Source organism: Agelaius phoeniceus, chromosome 5 (genome assembly GCF_051311805.1).
Source record: "Agelaius phoeniceus isolate bAgePho1 chromosome 5, bAgePho1.hap1, whole genome shotgun sequence".
NCBI lineage: Eukaryota > Metazoa > Chordata > Aves > Passeriformes > Icteridae > Agelaius > Agelaius phoeniceus.
Genome location: NC_135269.1, coordinates 40718057 through 40737677, shown reverse-complemented (window position 1 = coordinate 40737677; position 19621 = coordinate 40718057). Strand labels below are relative to the sequence as shown.

The 19621-nt window shown below is 40.0% G+C and overlaps 1 protein-coding gene across 2 annotated transcripts in view; it reads left to right on the top strand.

Moving 5' to 3' along the window:
- Positions 1-19621, top strand: part of RASSF3 (Ras association domain family member 3) — a 106057-nt gene that overhangs the window by 12471 nt on the left and 73965 nt on the right. Inside the window, exon 2 of one of the 2 annotated variants that reach the window (XM_077178870.1) lies at positions 13767-13891. In XM_077178870.1, the coding sequence (XP_077034985.1) occupies positions 13838-13891 (54 nt within the window). In that variant the 5' untranslated portion in view covers positions 13767-13837. Of the gene's footprint in view, positions 1-13766; positions 13892-16708; positions 16912-19621 lie in introns of those variants that run through there. The other variant, XM_077178871.1, reaches the window with a different exon arrangement.

Genomic DNA, 19621 nt, shown 5'->3' with positions numbered 1-19621 from the left:
GACATTTGGTATCTTGTTTTTGCTGTGTTTCTCCCTTAGGGATGCATATGGGAGCTCTAATATCACTCAAATAATTGCCTGAAAATTTGGAATTAAGCTGTTAATTGATCTGGAAGGCTATGCAAAGACTGAACTGACTAAAGACTTTAACTCACTGCACCAGTGTTCACACACAGTGATGGGCAGCTTAGAGGGGTTTGTGTTCAGCAGTGATGCCCTTGCCTTCTCTTCCATTTTACCAGCTGAAATGCAGTGCAGCTCAGCTCAGCACTTAGTAAAAGGCGTTGTTCCTCACAGTGACTCAGTGCTCTGATCCTTGTCCAGGCCTGGCAGAAAACTGTTTGCATCTCTCAGATTAACATTCTCATAGATACCCTTAAGGCCCAAACATGGTTTTGTCCCTTTAGCATGGTCTGTGAAGGCTGAGGTGTGTTCTCAGGGTTTGGAACAACATACGCTGCCATAGCGGGGGAAGCCGAGTTCCTGCTGTTCTTCCTAAGGGACTATTGGTACAAGGTCAGTTTGCTTTTGGTTGGGACTCCTTGGAACAGGATGGTGAACTTTTCAATTCTGCAACATTAATAACAAGTTTGTATTTGCATGAGTTAGAATTTGGGTCAGTTGCACAGCTGAGCAGTTTTGTACTTCAGACAAGAGATCTGTGACTCTTGAAAGGGGATGTGCCATCTGAAATGTGTCACAGAAAGGTTGTTAGGCTCAATGTCTAAATGACACATGACTTCTTCCCAAAGGAGTCCACAGATTTCAAATATTCAGAAGGAAATGCCAAGACATTGAAGTCTGTATGCAACCTTCCTTGATGAATCTAGAGTTTTGAACCTTTCTTGGAATACTGGTAATCTCAGGTCCTCCTAATACATGAAATCATCCTGAGTCCTCATAACACATCAGATCATTCCTGCATCTGTTTTATTACTGCAAAAACTATCAATAAACATTATTGAGAGCTTTAATTGCTAGCTGGGTTACACATGTGTGAAAATGTTTGCATGCCAGTTCTCTTTCCCCCCAGTATTGCAAAAAAATTATTGCATCCATGACTTGTAACAAGAAACTAGGTGAACTCTGAGTGCTTTAAAAATAATGCTTTTTGTGGGTTGCCTTCCTTCTCCCTCTACATCTAGTGGTTTGAATAAGATTTACCTTTTTACTATCATTTTAGTATATGTTTTAGCATCTCTTTTGAACTGAATTTGTAAATAGTGTCTAAAGTGCCCTAAAAGTCCTTTGCAATGAGATATTTGTCACAAAACTGTGGGTTTGATGGAAATGTGTCATTTCAGCAGAAGGTTAAGTCCAAGCAGAAAAAAAAATCTCAGTGTGAAAATTCAACACAAATTTCTTGTAAGTTTACAGAAGCCAATGTCATAAACTGGAAGCTGAATCCTGATGCTCCTGTCACAGGGGAGGAGATTCCTGATTGCTCTTTAGTGTGTACAAAGACAGCAAGTTACACCTGTGAGTTAAACCTTAGCTACCCTGAAGTCCACGGACATTTCTGCCTTCTTCTTCAGTGTCCAGAATTTTCCTTTAGTTTTTTGGTGAATTACAAAATTACCCACTTCCTCAACTTCCTCGACTCTGAAACACCACGTTATGGTAATCCTTTACCAAGGTGCCCTTCTGTCCTTCTGAGAGAGTTGTTCAACACAAAAGCCTACCCTGAGCAGTACTGACCATCTACCTTGAGCAGAACTGGCTACCATCCCTTGGTACACAGAGATGTACCCTTGCTTCCAGCATACTAGAATCCAACTTTTTGCTGTCTTTCTGGTGGGTTTTACTCCAGGACTGGCAGTAACAGAATTTTTGATTCAGGATGACCCAGCAGAACAATTCTGTGTTGCTAGGCTTACCCTACAGATGAATAACCCAGCTGGCAATTAAAGCTTTCAGTAATACTTACCGATAAATTTTGGCCACTTGTGCTTTAACAGATAAATTAACATTTTAACAACAATAAAAGAGAAAATTTCATTACTTGGACACGTTAGGAAGATCAGAGATTATGTTCTCTGTTATGCTTAGTCATAGATTTTGGGTGATCTCATTCATCATGTGAACCAAGAGATGGGCACTGTGCCTCTGCATAGTACCCTCAGACTTGTTGCTCTTGTTCTGCTTCTCTCACTCTGTGTCTCAGGATGCCTTGTTCTCTCTGCTTGACCCAGAAACAAAATCTGCCAAAGCACAAAATTAGTTTATTAAGTACAAGAATGAATTTAGTACTGTTGTAGGTCACTGTGTTCAGAAAGGTGCATTTGACACAATTTTAGAAAGAGCTGTCAAAGCATAATTAGGTTGCTGTCCCAAAAAATTCTTAGCTTTTCAGCCTGTCCTTGGATGGGTACTTTGGGATTGTTGACCATAGACTTTGGCCTACAGCTAATGTGCTCCTTGCAAAGCTCTAAAAGAAGGAAGATAATTTGTGGTTGCTCTTCAGCAGCTGATTTTGATTAAGTTACTTACTGAGGTATTAAAAAATCTCTTAGACATGGTTCAGAATATACTAAATATACCTGATAATATTTTAACTACATTTAGTTTGATCAAACATCCATAACATTTTATAAGAGGCTTAAGCTGAAGGATGTAGATTTTAGGGTTCTGGAGCCTTCATTTCTTTGAAATATATTTGAATTTTTCCTACAGCATCTTAGGAGAATTTATGCTGGCACATCATGTGACTAGAAATTTTATCATGATGAAGTATGTATGTATAGGGAGAGATATTGGAAGACAAAGGAATTAGAAAAAATATCATGAAGGGCCATGATAAGATTATAGAATGATGCAAAAATTCAAAATAGACAAGTAACTCCTGTTTTATCTGTCTCATAGCAGAGGAATAAGGTGAGGGGTGACAAATATAAAGCAGATAAAAGGATTTTTCAAAATTATTTTTAATTCAGCATATAATTAAATTGTAGAACTCATTACCAGAGGATGCTGCTGAGGTCAGGAATGTAACAAGATTTAAAGAGGGTCTGGAAAAATAAGAATATTCAATATTATGATAAGTGAACTACAATAAAAGCTTTGAAAGACACAAATCTTCTTGCTTAAGGGTTTAAGATAATTTTTAACAATTAAGGATTAGTCTGAGATAATTTTATGGCTCAGATCTCACAACTGTTACTGTTTCATATAGTTTCTCCTTAAGCAACTAATGCACCCCCCCCTGGAAGAGATAATTTTATGATCTGCATTGGTTTAAACCTTTATGATATTTTTTTAGGCTTATATAGAAAAAACCACAGATTTTAAACATGCTCAGAAGAGAATCCCATATTATCCTGTGGAAAACATAAAAAGCACAATGCTTGCTGACTTTTAATTTTTTTTTAACTTTGCAAAACTGCCCCAGGGGCAAACCCTGCTTGTTCTGCAGCCATTAGAATAAATAAATAGCTACAGAAATCAAGTCTGTCTGAGGTGGGTGATTTTGTGTCCTGTTTCTTGCCAAATTCTGCTGGCTCATGAAGACCTTTATTCTCAGCTCTCATCTGGTGAGAGTTCTCATCATTTTGAGCTACTGTTTCTACTAGGTACTTTGGAAGGTTCTTTCAGAGGGCAGAAAGTGAGAATTTATTGACAGAATTTTAAACTGACTGTATTTCAGGCACCTGGAAATTGATTTTTACCATTTGCTGTTGGTTAACATTTTTTGCAGCTTTTCTGCTCTATTGAGTTACACCTTTAGTCCTTCTCAATGTTAAAGTTACAATATTTTTATTGGTTTCAAAGGACTTTTGGTCAGAATGACTAAGCATCCAATATAAAATTACATTTATGTAAGAATATGTGTTATGGAAAATAAGTGGAAATCTTTACATGGGTATGTTGATATGCTTTAAACTTGCTACCTCCTCAAAGAATTAGCATATAGAGTTTTAATTGATCATGCAGTACAAAAACTCAAACTTTCAGCTCTCTCTTCAAAATATATCCAGCTGACAAAATAGATCGATAACACATCTGGGATGGGAGGACATTGTTAGCTCAGTATGTCAACTTAGATTGTCTTAGGTTAAAATATTTATAAATTATTTTTTTGGGGTTTTTTTTAAATTTTTAAAAATTTTTAAAATTTTTTTGTTTTCATATTTGGCCAACTAACATATTAGTTATGGGCTTATGCTGTGAGTTCCCATGTCCTTCTGTGACATCTTTAATTGGATTATTCTCTCAATAGCCTGGGTATGTAGAGGCAGCATACCTTCATTTGGGAGACTAGCTAGCTGGGAAATTAATGAACAGACAAGGTCACTCTACTTCAGTGTTTTTGTCAAAACCCAGCTGGTGAAAGCCATGGCCTCCCTGTCTCCCTGAGGCCAGGGGTGGGTGACACCCCTGCAGTCCCTGTGCTCAGGCCTGTGTCTCCTGCATGGATTCTCCTGGTCATCCCCACAGTTCACTGGAGCCCTTGCAGTGTCTGGGGTCAGTGAGGCCCTTGCAGGCCCAGCATGCAGGGCTTGCAGAGGGGTACTGAGAAGGACAGTGGCCACCACTGGGAATGATGGAGAGAGCTCTGTCCTAACAGAGACGATAGATAGAGCATTGAGGCATTTGGGAACTGTAGCTCTGAAGCTCTACATCTCTTGTTGATGCTACATTTCTTGTCTTTTTTGCCAATGTCAAGCAAAAGCAGTTGGAAGATGCTGTTTCTTTCTCTCCACTGCACCTCTTTGCTGCCCTCAGCACTAGCAGGAGCATGAGCAGATGATGATGACCAACTGTTATGCACTTAACTAAGCACCTCTCCAGCACAGCTGCTTCAAGATTCACTATCAGGGCTGGCATGATGACCCAAAACACCTGAAATAAAAGCTGTGAATTGGTCATTTATGAAGAGTGACATTAATGAATTAGTAGTGTGGAATTACCTGTTTTAAAGAGATAATGTAACATTAGAGCTTGAGATGTAAACATAGACCAAGCTTGGATACAGCATGCAAAAGCAGGTTTAGAATTGAGCTGTACCCACCACAAGGGGTGATCTGCACAAATGCAACTATTTTTGTATTAAACTCCATTTAATTTGATGGGTTTGAGTCAACTGTTTTCTGATCTCACATTTAAACAGAAGAGACTGCAGGTTTTGTTTGGCAGAAAGTTCCAGCTTTTAAATTTCATGTGATCTGTCAGTTAAAGGTCTGGCTTCTGTCCTGATAGGATATAAACTGCTGTTTCACTCCTCTAATGGAGTGATCATTGATCCTGCAGCAGCTATTCAGAATTAACTCCCAGTCCCAGTGTTGTGGCCAGGTAAAGCAGGGAGCCCTTCTGAGCTCTCAGGACTGTTTTTCTATGATCCATCTCCTCTGTGAACTTGTAACTCTTGTTTGTTACCAATTCCAGCAAGAGGAGGGAGTTTTTTAACTCAGGTCTGGTCAAGAACTCACAGTTCTGGGAGTGTACAGATGGAGAGACCTAAACTATACTTTTCTTTCCTGTTATGTTTTCATTGTGTTTCTCCTAAAAGGAAAACAAAAGGAAGGTGCTGCTTTGCGAGTATCCGTAATGCTGGCTATTTCGGGGATTCAGCAATAGAGGGCACTAGAGTAAATGCTTTATTAAAACAGTATTTTTATTGGATTTGCATACAAAAGTGAAAGATCACTTCTGGTTTTTTATGTGGGAGGAATATTGTACCCATTTGTTTAGGTTTTTAATGTTGGAAAGAGGCTAACAGTCAAAGCAAGTGGAAGTCCCAAGATACCAGCATGACACATAGTGGAACTGCATAAATACTTTGGACTGATTTTTGACTTTTTAAACAGAAATTCTGCTATTTCTTTCCATTGCATTTGCAGTACAGAAGTGTATGCAGCAATGTGTTCCAGAGCCAGGTGTTTATTGAATGTAATATCTGATGCCTTTGTTTCTGTTAAAGGTGGATTTCAAATGCATTTTATGAAGCCACCGCAAAAGGAACACCAGGTGTGAGGATGTGTGTAGACCCACAGTCTAGATCCAAATTCTCCAGAATGGGGATTCTTGTTCAGGCTCTGTTCCCTCAGAAGTTGGGAATTCAGCATGTGCTCTGAGCTGCTGCATTTTGTGGTCTCCATATGAAAACCTAATTTAATTTAAATTTAAACCTGAGCTGCTTTTAGCCTACTGGCAGAACTTACTGGGTCTGGTGGATTAGGTTGGTGGGTGGGATTCAAATGCCTGTGGACAGGTTTGTCAGAGGAAAAGGGCCATGGCTGCTGTTTTACCTGCTAGGATTACCCACTCTGCTGCCACATTGCAGCTGCAAGCGTAGCTCTGTGCAATGCCAGGACATCCTTCTGGAGTGTGGTGGAGACACCACCTTTTGGAGCAGGTGGTAGAAGGTGGAGCAACCAGAACTCCTTGGGGAGCTGCTGGTATCCTGCAGCCTGACTCTGGGGCTGCGTGTGGTGCAGCACAGGGCTGTGAGCTGGATGCTGGCCAGGGGCTCAGCCCTCTGCTTTTCCCCTGTGCTGCTTCATGGTGGGTAGAGATACCTGACAGCTACTGCAGGCTTGCACAAGTAAGCTCAAAATCAATAGTTCTGTAGGAAATCAAATGTAAATGAATTATTGTAAGCTGGATTGGTAAGGATTTTACCTGCAGGGCACTTTTTTGTGTGTGTGTCATAACTTCACTGCAGTTCAGAAATTAAGAATAAGATTTGTTTTCTGTTCCAGAAATGCTATCTCTTTGCTCTTGAGCTGAAGAAGAAATCCTATTTTTTTTGGTACCCTGTTTTTGTCACTGGTACCTGCAGGGGGGGAGCCCTTACAGGTAGGAGGCATTTCAGGCTTCCTGGGGAGGGAGAGCTCAACCATGTACCTCTCAATCTGCTTCCCAGAAACTGGCATACTAAGAGCTCCCAAAATCATGATAGCTGTGGTATAGCCTGAGGAGGGGATGTGGTCTAGCTCTCCAGCTAACTATGATGCTGAAACAGGTAAAGGAGATTGTGAGAAGTGAACATGACCTAAACTTGATTTTTCTTGTCTTGAGCTTTCATTTTGAAAGTATTTCCACTATTGCAACTTTATGTACTAACCCATACCTCTATTGAATGAAGTGAATATTCTCAGCCTTGTTTGCAAACAGATTTTGTGATTATTTCAGGGTGGTTTGGCAGTCACTGGGTGTTCTGTTTCTGTGGGAGTGGTGACTGTAAACAGGACTATATGCAGAGCAATATCTGGCCAAAAGAAGTGTAATAGATTTCAGGAGCAGAAGCCTGTTTATAGGCTAGTTATATAGGATCCCACGTTTGTGCAAGAATCTCCTGTGACAAGTCTTCACTGGATAATTCTGGCAAGTGCTGGAAGGAGGGAGAAGACTTGAATGTTGTCACATTGATAAAAATACAAACAAGCTTTATCAACCAATTAGACTGATTTTAATTCTTTAATACTCCAAAGTAAATCAATGGGATTTACGCTCCTATGTCACTTAGGGCCAGGTCACTCAGGGCTCAGACACGTTTAAGCATCTGAGAACCAGTGCAGATTTCAGCAGCTGAATCCTTGACCCTTCTCATGGCACCGGTGCCAAGAGTGGGGAATCCTCCCTCAGTCAGGGACCTTCTTTGGAAGCTGCCAGCAACCTTACCTGGCTAACAGAGGTCTCTTAGAGATGCTTTGTCCATGCTAACACCTACATCCCAGTTTTTCTACGTGCAGCTAGATGGCAATGTCACCCTCCGCTTCCCGGAGAGGCTGCTGAGCTGCCCTGAGATGCCATTCCTGGCCAGCCTGCCTCATCTCCTCCCCCTGGCCAAGGATGGCCATGACACAGAACACATGTGTCCTGGTGTTTACCAGTTATCTAGCAAACCATCTGGCACAAAACATGTTAACATTAGCTCATACCAAAAAAAAAGTATTTAAAGGTTCTAAGATAGATGACAGAATTTTGGAGGTTTATAGAAGTACCAGCAGCAGAAACTGAAAAAAAAAAAATCCAGTTCAGGCTGTTTACTCTAAAATACCTGTCCTTCTTTCCTGTTTTGCAGATGGGAAACTGAATTTAGGTATACACCAATTATTTGCTATCTGGTCCATGAAATCAGAAATATGGTCATTGAGTTCCCAGGCAGCAGGGACATCAAACAGTCCCAGGTTCATGCAGGATGCTGATTTTTATACCTCCTTTTCTGCTTTGGGCCTCCCTGGGAGTTCTCAGTTAGTGATTCACTCAGGGAAGTGTATTCTTCTTACCAAAAGGCTGATCACTCCCTCCTGCTTTGCAAATGTGATGTCCTTTGCATGTGGCAGAGTTGGGTTGTTGCCTGCCTAGATGATAGATAAACTGTTATCTAAAAACTATAAATCTGAAACTGGTGAGTAATATGGAAAATTTTATGTGCAGTACCCAAACTCTATCTCAGTAAGACACTTGGCAAACAAAAACAGCACAAGCATTTGTGTTGGAACCTGGACAGTTTGATTAAAGCACTTGTCTTCTGCTGAGGTCCAAATATATGCTCTTAAAAGAGCATTAACAGTCTCTTAATAGAGACTGCTACAGAAGCTTATCCTGTTTCCAGGGCAGGGTTGCTGACCCTGAATTGGGCTGTGGCACTCACAGATAGGGCTGCAGTTCAAGTGCTTCTTGGAGAATTTCCCTAGACAGGAAGTTAAGCCAGTTCCATGGTCTTTCTGTTCTTGGGAGAATGACAGAGGGTCCTCTCTGTGGGAAGTGTGTATCCCAAAAAGTGCCTCAGCTCCTGTGAATGGCCATTGTACCTACAGAGACACAGCAGAAGACCTTAAGTGGTACTTGTAGATAGTCACAGCCTTACAGGAGTTTGGAAGGTGTGGGCTTTGCTGGACTTCAGTCTGATATAAGCCTTGTGTAGCTTCTCAATGGGGAAGGGGCACAAAATACACACAAAGATCCCTCAGGGAAAAGGATCACCATAAGGACCTCAGAAATCCTATCTTATTTGTAATAATAGTGATCCCTTAAAAATCACTACTTGGGAAAAATGGTTAGAACTTTATTTTAATCTCAGACGGATGTTAAGTGTGACTAACAGGTAAACAAACAAGCAGCAATAAAGAATATTTCACAGAGATAAAATGGATGTTACAGCAGATCTCCACTTCCTAGTAGCTGTGCTTAGAGCTTCCTGGAGGCTTTTTATTTCAAATAGCTTTCTCATTCCATTACAGAACTGAGTGAAACAGTTAAAAAAGACCTTTGTGGCAACTTTGGCATCAAACTAGAATGTAGACATTTGGGCACCAGCAAAAAAAGACCAACACAACATATATTAAGCATTCGCTGAAATGTGACATGCAGATACCAATGTATTGTAGAAATAACACAGTTCATTCTGTCTTGCAGGAGAAATATAGCTGAACTTCATTCTCCTTCCTTTTGGTACCTGCTGGCTGAAAATTGATTAAAACTTAAAGCACTAAACACCTTACATAGTTTGAATAATTTTTCCAAGACACTTTACAGGCACACTTTCCATAGAGCAAGCAAAACTCTCTTCTGATTTCTGGAAACCAAGCCACAGGTTCTCATGTAGAGATGATTTTACTTGCTAACTTCCCAACACAGTAGCAGGACCAAGTAGTGTGTCCTCCTCACACTTTCTAATGAAGACTCTTTACTGTGGTTGATAAATAATGCAAAGGTAATACAAATTTGACTTTGAACTTTCCATGTGCTTCAGTTGTTTAGGCACAACATACATTTTGCATATCCATTTGGAAGTTAAATTTGTCTGGGCCATGACAGAAATGAAATCACACATTTCCTAGGAAGGGGAGACCACAGAAGAGAGACTTTGCTATTGAGCCTCTCCCTGCCTCTGCCTGATTTAGTAATACTTGGTTACTAGGGTCTGATGTTGGAGCATCTGTGGGGTTCCTGCCTGTTCTTTGCTTGCTTTCTGCTGCACTGCCCCGGAGCAAATTGGTTGTGGGAACAGCTATTTAGAAGCTATCAGGCAAAGTCAGTTTTGAGTGAAGAAAACCCAAACATCATGTAGGGTCCACCCATGTAAAATGAACATGCTGAAGCCTTACAGTTCACCCCTACTAGGGCAGGATAGGAGTGGTGTTGATTTCTAGCAATAATGTAAGTTATTTTTTTCTATGACTCTAGTGAAGCCATTGTTGCAATAGAATAACAAATCATAAGGTGCTTCATTATGTCTCAGTAGTTGACAATGAAACTTGCAAAGCATAATATTTATATGTTTAATAGATACTTACTTTGCATTTCTTAATAATGCAGGACAATTTTCATAATTAATATGCATTGATGCATCATTTTTATACATAAATTCAGTGTACGTGACAGCCTGAGCATCAGTAAAGTAAAACTATTAGCTTTCCTAGTTGTCAGTGAATGCTTTTATCAAATGTGCTAAATCCCTAGAGCTCGGATTTCAAAGAACAGGACTCATTTCAGACCACATCAGGAAAGAGCACCTGATTCTAATTGCTTTCCAAGCAGAAATTATATGGAAATCCATTATCTGATCACCATAACAGTCTTTGCAGAATTATAGCTACTTTCTGAACTCATGGAAATTTTGGGTTTGCTCCAGTAAAAGTTTACCAGAAGAAGGCCTTTTTTTAAATTTGATGCTGTCTAAACCTTTGTGGAACATTGTATGCCACAATTGGAATGAAATAATGTATTTAAAGCTAAAACATGTATGAAGAAAAGATCATACATAGATTCACTGTTTTAGAGAAAAAAAACATCCTTTTTCTAATTTTCCTTATTAAACTTATAAACAGTATGTTAAAATCTGGCTTAAGATTGAAACAATTTTAGAGCTGAAGCTTTTTTAGGGATAAAGCTTTCACATTTTTTGTAATTATGCCTATAATAGCCAGGTGGAATTTATGGGCTTGTCTTGCAAATGACATTATGGACTCACAAATTAAAATGAATATAAATGGCAAACAAAATAGCATTGAGAGTTAATGTTTCCTAACTGAATAAGTAATCCTGTTTCAGAACACTGTTTAGCTAACAGATTTTCTCCTAATACTATTTGTGAATTGGTGCATGCTCAGTACATACAATTGTGCAGTCACAGGAAGTTGGAGAATTAGTGAACCCTGGTGTCCTACAGATTTGTAGGACATTGCCCATAACCCCCTCACCACACAGGTGATGTGCAGTAGCTGCTTTTCCAGACATGGTCAGACAATGGCATAATGGCTGAATTTTGCCAGCTTTGCCCTGAGTGTGGGTGTTAGTTTGGGTCTTCCTCCTTTAGCCTAGAGATAATTTTCATAAAACTTAATTAGATTTTAGACCATTTGTAGTTGAAATGGTCAGCTCTGTCAGAACTACAGGAGGAGAATTGAAAGGTGGGCATACAGTGCAATCTTATAACCATTTTTTCTAAAGAAGGTAACTGAACTTGCAAAGTAAAACCACAGAAATAAAGGAAAAAAAGAAGAAATTAAAACACTACTTTCATTTGACCTTCTTTTGCTTATGCAGTGTAATGTAATTTTTATTTAAGTGCTCCCATCCTGGATTTCTCATGGAGATGCCCTGTTCCCTTTCCTGATAAACACTGGCTCTGAAATTTATTGATTCCTCTTGGCTTTTCCACTGTGTCTTATGGGGTTTCTTCCCAAAGACAAAATACTTCTCCTCTCAAGGCATCCACGAAAATGACTGTTCTCTCTCCTCCAGAATTTCATGAGGTACATGAATCATCTGAAAAATAATCCCAGTGCATAAGCATAAAACATAGCCCTGGGAAAACCTCATTTGGGTCAAAAGCACAGCTCTCCCTGACTTTAGCTGCAGTTGGGAATACTCCATGTTTACTAAAATTTGGATAAAGGAACTCAAATGCATAACCCAGGAGAAATTAGGCAGCAACTGAAGCAAGCCTAATGTGGCTTGCCAGCACCACACAAGGATGTAGGGACAGCTATCATTTCTCCTGGGCACCATACAGCTGCCTAACCATCCTTTTTATTTGTCTCTGTAATCTTCTGTACTGCTTCACCTTTTTCAAATTCTCTGTTAAATACAGTGGCTGTTTTAGAGAGTTTGAGTCTTTTTCAGATTTATACTGCTACAGGGTCCTTTGTAACCCGTAATGAGCTGGAAGTTATTTGCTGACTTGTCAAGAGGAGCGTGACTTGAGATACAGTGATATTATTGTGATATAGTTGTTGTGATGAAGTCAGTCTGTTTTAAGATCAGAAACATCCCAGTTGTCTGCCTCAAGTGCTGATCCAGGATGGACTCATTATGCTGGGTTGCTGTGTTGAAAATGTTTTGACAGGCTGACTTTGTGCCAAATAAATACAATTAATCTTGCCTTAATGCAAGTGCAACATAAATTCTGTATCAGGCACAGGAATGTGATTGCAGGTTTACACTTTATCCACATTATAATTTTTACTTTTGAATGGTCTGATGGTACAGGGGTCTTAAAGATCCAGTCCCTAGCCAAGAGGAACATCATTTCAGGGAATACTCTGCTGTCTTGCCCATAACACCATGACGAGTATGGATATTGGAAATGCAAAGGTTCAACAATTTATTTTTTGCAATGAGAAACTAATTAAACATAAGGGAAACTGAAATTTTTGAGAAGCTGATAAGGGAAAAAAGAGCCCCTTCAGAATTCATCTTTTGCTATAAATCTTGAAAGTGTAAAGCTTTGTAACAACAATGGGGAAAAAAAAAGTGAGCATAGCTTAGTTAGAGAAAATTAAAGCATTTCCTCCAAAAGTCATTCTTGGAAATGGCTGAATTGTTTTAGGCGAAATGTTCTAAAACAAACAGCATGATGTTCCCCAGCATGGAAACTTGAAGTACAAGTGGTTGCTCTTTGGCAAAATTATAAGCAATTTAAAACCTAAAAATAGAAAGTGACATTCAGTCCTAGACAAAGATGGCATGGTGAACTCTGTCCAGCTTACACAGAAAACCAGCAAACACAACAGGGCTTCAAAGCAAACACAAGCTGGTTTTGCAAATACTCTCACAGTGATTCTTTCTTTGAGATTAGAGGGAGTATGAATCATCTATTTCTTACTAGAGATAGGGCCATCTGCCTGTTATAATGAATTTACATTTCTAATAGCCATCTTAGTTGACTTTAATCGCCAGCAAGTGAAATTTCTGAATTGTTACTGAAGGCAACAAATTGATTTATCAGCAGAATTAAGCTTCAGATAAGCCCCTTATTCTGCTTTCAATATTCATGCGCATATTCTTATAAGTACCTAGAGCTTAAAACGTGAAAAACTATGTAGCAGTAATTCTATGTGCATAGAATGTTTTGTCTGTAAGTCAAAAATGTTGTGTCTTTTCTGAGAACTGCCCCTTTCATGCTTATCTTGCAATAGCTAATACCTAGTTTGTGGCATGGACCTTTTGCAAGACCATCTCAGTGAGGCAGCCCTGATCTAACTGGAGACCTGCTTGACTGCAGGCCTGTCAGTGTGACACTGGGAGGGAGGTGTGCTGCACTGTCACCTTCGCTCCGGTGAATTTACATCTCCAGCACTGTGTAGCTATTATTATCTTTGATACGGGTGGGGAAATTCACTTGAGAGCTGGTTATTTCTCTGAGGTCACGTAGCAAATGAGGATGTGTCTCACTCCTATGTTCTGTCTGCAAAAACCTCATTTCTAAATACCATTTTAATTTCTTTTTTTTCTTTCTTTTTTTTTTTCTTTCTTTTTTTTCTTTCTTTTTTTTTTCTTGTTTTTTTCCCCCTGGTGTCTGTGTGTGGGTTTTTAAGATTGCAGGTACACCTGCCATGCTCACTGCCGAGACCTGGTGCACCTGGGCTGCCGGCGGAATGGAAAATTAATGGACTGCCTTGCCCCGCATGACACCTTAGATTCATCCTACAGCAGCAGTCAGGTAAGAGATGTCCTGCTCGTGCAATTACTGCTTTCTCTTGTCAGCTCTGTCCTCAAGTGTGGTCTGCCTGCCTCATCTGCCTGCTCGGGAAGAATGTCTCAGGCATGGATTTGCCACCCAGTGCTGTGATTTTGCAGCACAGCTGGGTCGAGGTGCAACTGGCTGCTGCCAGCTGGGTCACTCCTGCCCCAGTTAGTTTTCAGCTAAAAGACTAAAAAGTAATCCCACAAAACAGTGGTTTTCCTGTTGGTTCTGGAAACTGTGGGGCCATTTACACCTAATCAGTAGAAACCTCTGAGATGTCACCTGTGATAACAACAGACACCCTCCTGTTTTTATTTTTAGGGGAGAGGGAGGATGAAGAATTGTGGCAAGTTTTTGTGTATAAGTTCCTTTTTTCAAGCCTTTTATTTGAGCATCAAAAAAACCCCTTCACTAACGCAGGTCGGGTCTAAACTTAGAGTGTTACTGTTTTAACTGAAAAGCGTTATTCAAAACATAATTAGTGAAAACAAACTGGTATATGCACATCCACAATGGTCAATTTAACCCTTTTACTATCTTTAGAACTCATATTGAAGAAATGTCCTTACTGGGGGAGAGGGCTAAAACCCAAACAATCCCAGACCCAGCAATCATTGGTAATGCTCATTTCATTCACTGTAAGAATTTTTGTTCACTGTAAGAATCAAGAGAGCTTGATAGAACAGCCTACCCTGATTTTCATTATCCACAGAACTGCCAAGCACAGGCTGCACCATGCTAAAAGCAACCAGCTGTAAAATTTGTGCCCACCCAAAACACTTCTGTCTCCAAGGAGTCTCCTCTTCCCTTCCTTCTGCCCCACCATAAGATGCATAAGTTCATAAAACTAATGTTCTGACACACACCAGTTGTACACCCTGTGTCACTTCTCCTACCCAAGGGATATTATGTTAGCAGATTTGTGGAATGGGTTGCTTGGGTCCGGGTTGGGTTTTTGGTTTTTTTTTTCAATAACATTGTACAGAATCAACAGTTTTAATTTAAGTTAAGCACATTTTGGTATCTCGCCAATAGTTACACTAAGGTCTTAAAAGACAATTTTGTATGGCAAGAAACTATAATTCTTGTGTATTTTTTCTTGTGGTGTTGTCCATAATATATAGTGGAGGCAGTATAACTGCCCTCACAAGCTGCCCAATTATGTACATGAGAGATTGCTCCATAAATATATTAACACACTACAGCAGATACCCCTTGTAGACAGCAACTTCTGCTTTAAATTTTCCTTTCCTGAAATCAGTCTGGTCTGAAGAATCAAACAGATGCCACTTGTCTTCAAAGTCAAGACTATCTTCCTACTTAAATTTACCAATTGTGGGATATGCAGTCACAGGAGATTGTAGCTATAGCCCTATTTAAAGGCAGATACTAAATAATACTAAGGAGGGCAAGGGAATCCTCCTTGAGGATTGCAAAAATTTATTCTGAGTCAGATCTGAAGCCCAGCCACACAATCACTAACTAAAGATGATGCACTGCCATTTCAGTGAAAGAGTCTGAAGACACAGAAAGAAAAGCAAGCTTAACTTGGTGGGAAAAGCAGCAAGAAATATTAATGCACAGTTGAAATACAACCCAGTGCTTATATTCCTCTGTGATGATCACTTACTCACTGGTGAATCAACCAAAGAAGTATTTTTTCAGAGGATTCCAAATTAAAAAATAGTGCAATGCTTTTCCTTTCCAGCTTCCTGTTAAGCAAAATTCTTATAGCATATACAGAAGGCCTAAAATCCAGCTGGGAAACATTTGTGATGGACAAAGTTAGACTTTATCCTCAGCCCTTGCCATAGACATGTCAGACAGATTCCAGGAAGCATTTTTATAATTTTATTTTTTTAGCAGGAGAAAAAACAGAACTTGCTACAGACTTATGTCAAAACCAATTTTTATGAAATGATAATTCTACCAAAAAGTAAGACAATCCAGCTAAGTAAAAACGATATTTGGTAACACAAAGATGTGTAAAGGCTTCTAGTGACTGGAGTGATTGTTCAGGATAGTCCTGGAACAGGCTGTGCAGGGAAGGGGTGAAGTCACCATCTCTGGAAATGTTCAAAAAATGAGAGACATGGCACTTCACAATATGGTTTAGTGGCTTTAGTAGTATTTGGTTGAAGATTGTACTTGATGATCTTGAGGATCCAACCTTAATGATTCTATGATTCTAAAACTTCTGAGCACCCTTGTTGCGCTTGGTGTGTGCCCTCCAGGTCATCACTGAATTTTCCCTGCAAGTGCAGCATTTTATTTTGTAGAAGCTCCAATGACCACCCAGCTGTCCAGCCCCCCAAACTGTGACTGAGGACATGGTGTCTCTCTGTGAGCTCCATGTGTCTTGCTGTTGGGAAGACCGAATGGGAATAACTCAGATGCTGAAAGGCAGAGCAGCAGTGATGGAGAGGAGGAAGTACAGGGCAACACAGGTTTTGGAAGTGTGGGTAACTGTCAGTGAGAAAATACGATGGGAGCAGAGAGAGAAGGGCATTAAAAATAATTATTACTCAAAAAGACACATACAGCTTGCCTGTGAGAGATCTAAAAAAGAGCAAGTGCTGTCCTGGGTATGAATACTGAGCAAGGAAACTGTTTCTTGCTCTTTGAGCCTTACAGTACTTAGGGGAGCCAAATTTCATGTGCATTTGTTTGTGTGCAACAAGACCGCATCAAAGAAGTACTGTTTTTTCCTACTGATTTCCTTCCTCTTGGAAGAAGCCACACTTTGGCTGCTTGCAGTGGGTGACAGTTGTTGCAAATCTCTTTCCTCACTAGCTGTTTGGGTCAGTGTGTGCCTGACAACTGATACACAAAAGATGAGCATTAAAATGGTATTTTCAGCATCCATCATCCACTGGTTTTGAGGCAGGAACCATTTACATGCAGAAAACCTGGAATGTTTCCTGTTGGGTCATTTTCTTTATGCACGGCCGTCCCGCATGCACAGAGCAGACGGAGCTACCACAGGAATCTGCAAGGTTTGAATTTGCTCCTTCCTCTGCTACTGACCTGCTCAGACCACTTTGTCTTTCTAGGACTTGTCTACCTCTCTTGTAGGTAAAAAAGGAATTAGAATTTTTAAAAATAATTTTAGTATCTCTGAATGGGAACATTGTTGCAAAAGCTGGCATTAGGTTACTATTTAATTAAACACAACTTTCAGCTCAGCTGCCTTCTCAAAATTACTATTTTCTTCCATGCTAAAATTTCCTGGACTTTATCAGACTTAAAGCTGATTTTTAACTTTCTGTTTAATGTTTGAACCTGCATCTCATGTATAAAACTGAACAGGTGTTTAGTATAAGGTCGTGAAGGGGTCAGGGGATGGGAAAAAAGATGATGGTAAAAAGACTGAACCTATCTTCTTTACAAAATTATTCTTGCATTCTTACTCTGTGGATGGTGTCTAGCTGCAAGGTTTTATTTAGATGCAGGACTGTGCTTTTGAATCTAATCTTCGAAATGTCTTTACTTTCCTTGTTTTGGTTGATATCAGGGAGTAGTCATAGGACAAGAATCAATTCCACTTCAGGTGAAAGCTAAGCTGCTTCCTGAAGCCTGTGACAAGAGGCACTCCAGGAGCCAGCCTAACACACAGTCCACTGGATCAAAGCAGAGATTTTCTTAAGTAAACATTATGAAGGGATTATATTGAGGACTTTGGATTCTCAGCACCACTTGCTGTCTTTTACAGAGCTGTGTGTTGCACTACATTATTTGCTAAAATAGGCATTAGATTTTTGGCACAGAACTTTTCCCAGTGATGCCTGCTTTTGCTTTATCTATATCATGACTTTGAAAATCACATGACATGCAAAACCAGTTAATTTTGCATGAACTATGCTAGTCAAATGCAGAGTTCCAAAGATCACACATGTATTTGGGAATGCGTCACCCATACAGTAAACATCAATTTAAACTGTGAAGGGATTTTGCAGGAATACTCAAATTTCTTAGTATTGCTAACAGACCATAGTCCTGGGATTCATGCCTTTTCTTCCTGGGACAACTGCTTTGTTTTGTTTTGCAATTTTTTAAAACACTAAAGCACTAGTTTGAAGTCATTATATTGGCACTCTTGTGCTGGTACAGGTTAAAGAGTCATGGCACCTCTGTATTTGCATATGCTCCTTCAAACACGGAGAATATTACCTTGTGATGATAGTAGGCAATGCTTTGAACTCTAATTCTTTTTGACCTAACACCATTTCAGATTGGGCAGGCAGTGTGAATTTATCTCCTGCTTGATACAAGTGATACAAACTGCCCTTCACTCTGCTGCAGTGACCTGGTGGTGCCCTGAGTGCAGCAGAGCTTGGTGCCCAGCTGTAGCTCCTGGTCCTGAATGCTTGTTCATGCCTGTACACTCTTCTGTGTTCCCCTTGCTCTTCCACTCCCAGCGGCACCAGGACTGCTGGTTTTGGACAATGCTCTTTCAAAATGGGTCAGGGAAATGTTGTAGCTTCTAACCTTTGTCCTTGCAAAGCCCAGTCAGCTCTTTAGTTCTCAACACAGCCCGTGAACAGTGCTGTCAGCACAACAGGGGCTGGGTGTTATGATGTGGCTGGAACACCTTAAACTCCAAATAACCTCGAACAAATGTCATGTTGAGACACAGTTTGAGAATCTAGACTTAAGATTTCCCTTATGGGAAAGAGGAATTTCTTACAGGCTCTTAACTGCTGATTTTGCAAAGAGAGTCTACAGATTTCCAGTAGATTTCCCTCCTGTGCAATTCTGCCAGCAACTGGAGCACTTGGGTGCACACATGAGTGGTCAAACAGTCTCAGAATCTGGAATGTGGTCACACAGCTTGACTCTGTTAACAAGTCATTGGAGCTCAAAATACCTAATTTTTGAGCTTCTTTCTCTGAGTGTGTATATATACACACATAAATATTTCATTATAAAAAGGTCAAGGAAATTCCACGATGAAGCTGTTCTTACACATCGCTAAGGCAGTGGGGTTAAATACTTGGAAATGAAACTCACAAAGTCAAACATACTGCAAGTACCCAATGAAAAAAATATATGACTCAGGTGAAAATTGTGTGGCCCTAGATGTTTCCCTCCTGAACAGACTTCCTATAGAGATTAAAGAGGAAACAATGTATATAGGTTCTCTGTGGTCTTGTACAGAGCACTCAGAAAAAGCTGAGGCAAGAGTTGCCAATTTCTTCCATGAACAAGCAGACTGGGATGAATAAAGCTCCTTTCCAGCAATCCTCTCTTGTGCTACCACATTGTCAATTACAGGCACCCCACCTCTGACTGACATGCCAAGGCCTTCTCAAAAGTCTAAGTATCAAAGCTGTTATGTGGATTTTCATTTTTCATGTTTTTCTATCATCCTAGATGAATCAAAATGTGACAATTTTTTATGCATAAGTCACAGATAGAATTTAGTTTCTTCAAGTTAACAAGCCTTCCCAAAGAGGTCTCACTACGCTCAAATTTTCTCAAAGACAAATGGCATTCACAGTTGAAGTTTGTACAAGACCTGAGGCACTTGATAAAGTATAGAAAGAGCTATAGGGTGTTGCAAATGACTTGGATAACAATACACCCAGATTACGTCAAATTGCATGAATGCCATGGAGAAGAATGAGAGGATCTCACAGTGCTAATACAGAAACTTCTGGACATGGAAGGGCCCTGAGGTTGTCACCTAAATGTACCTGAAACTGA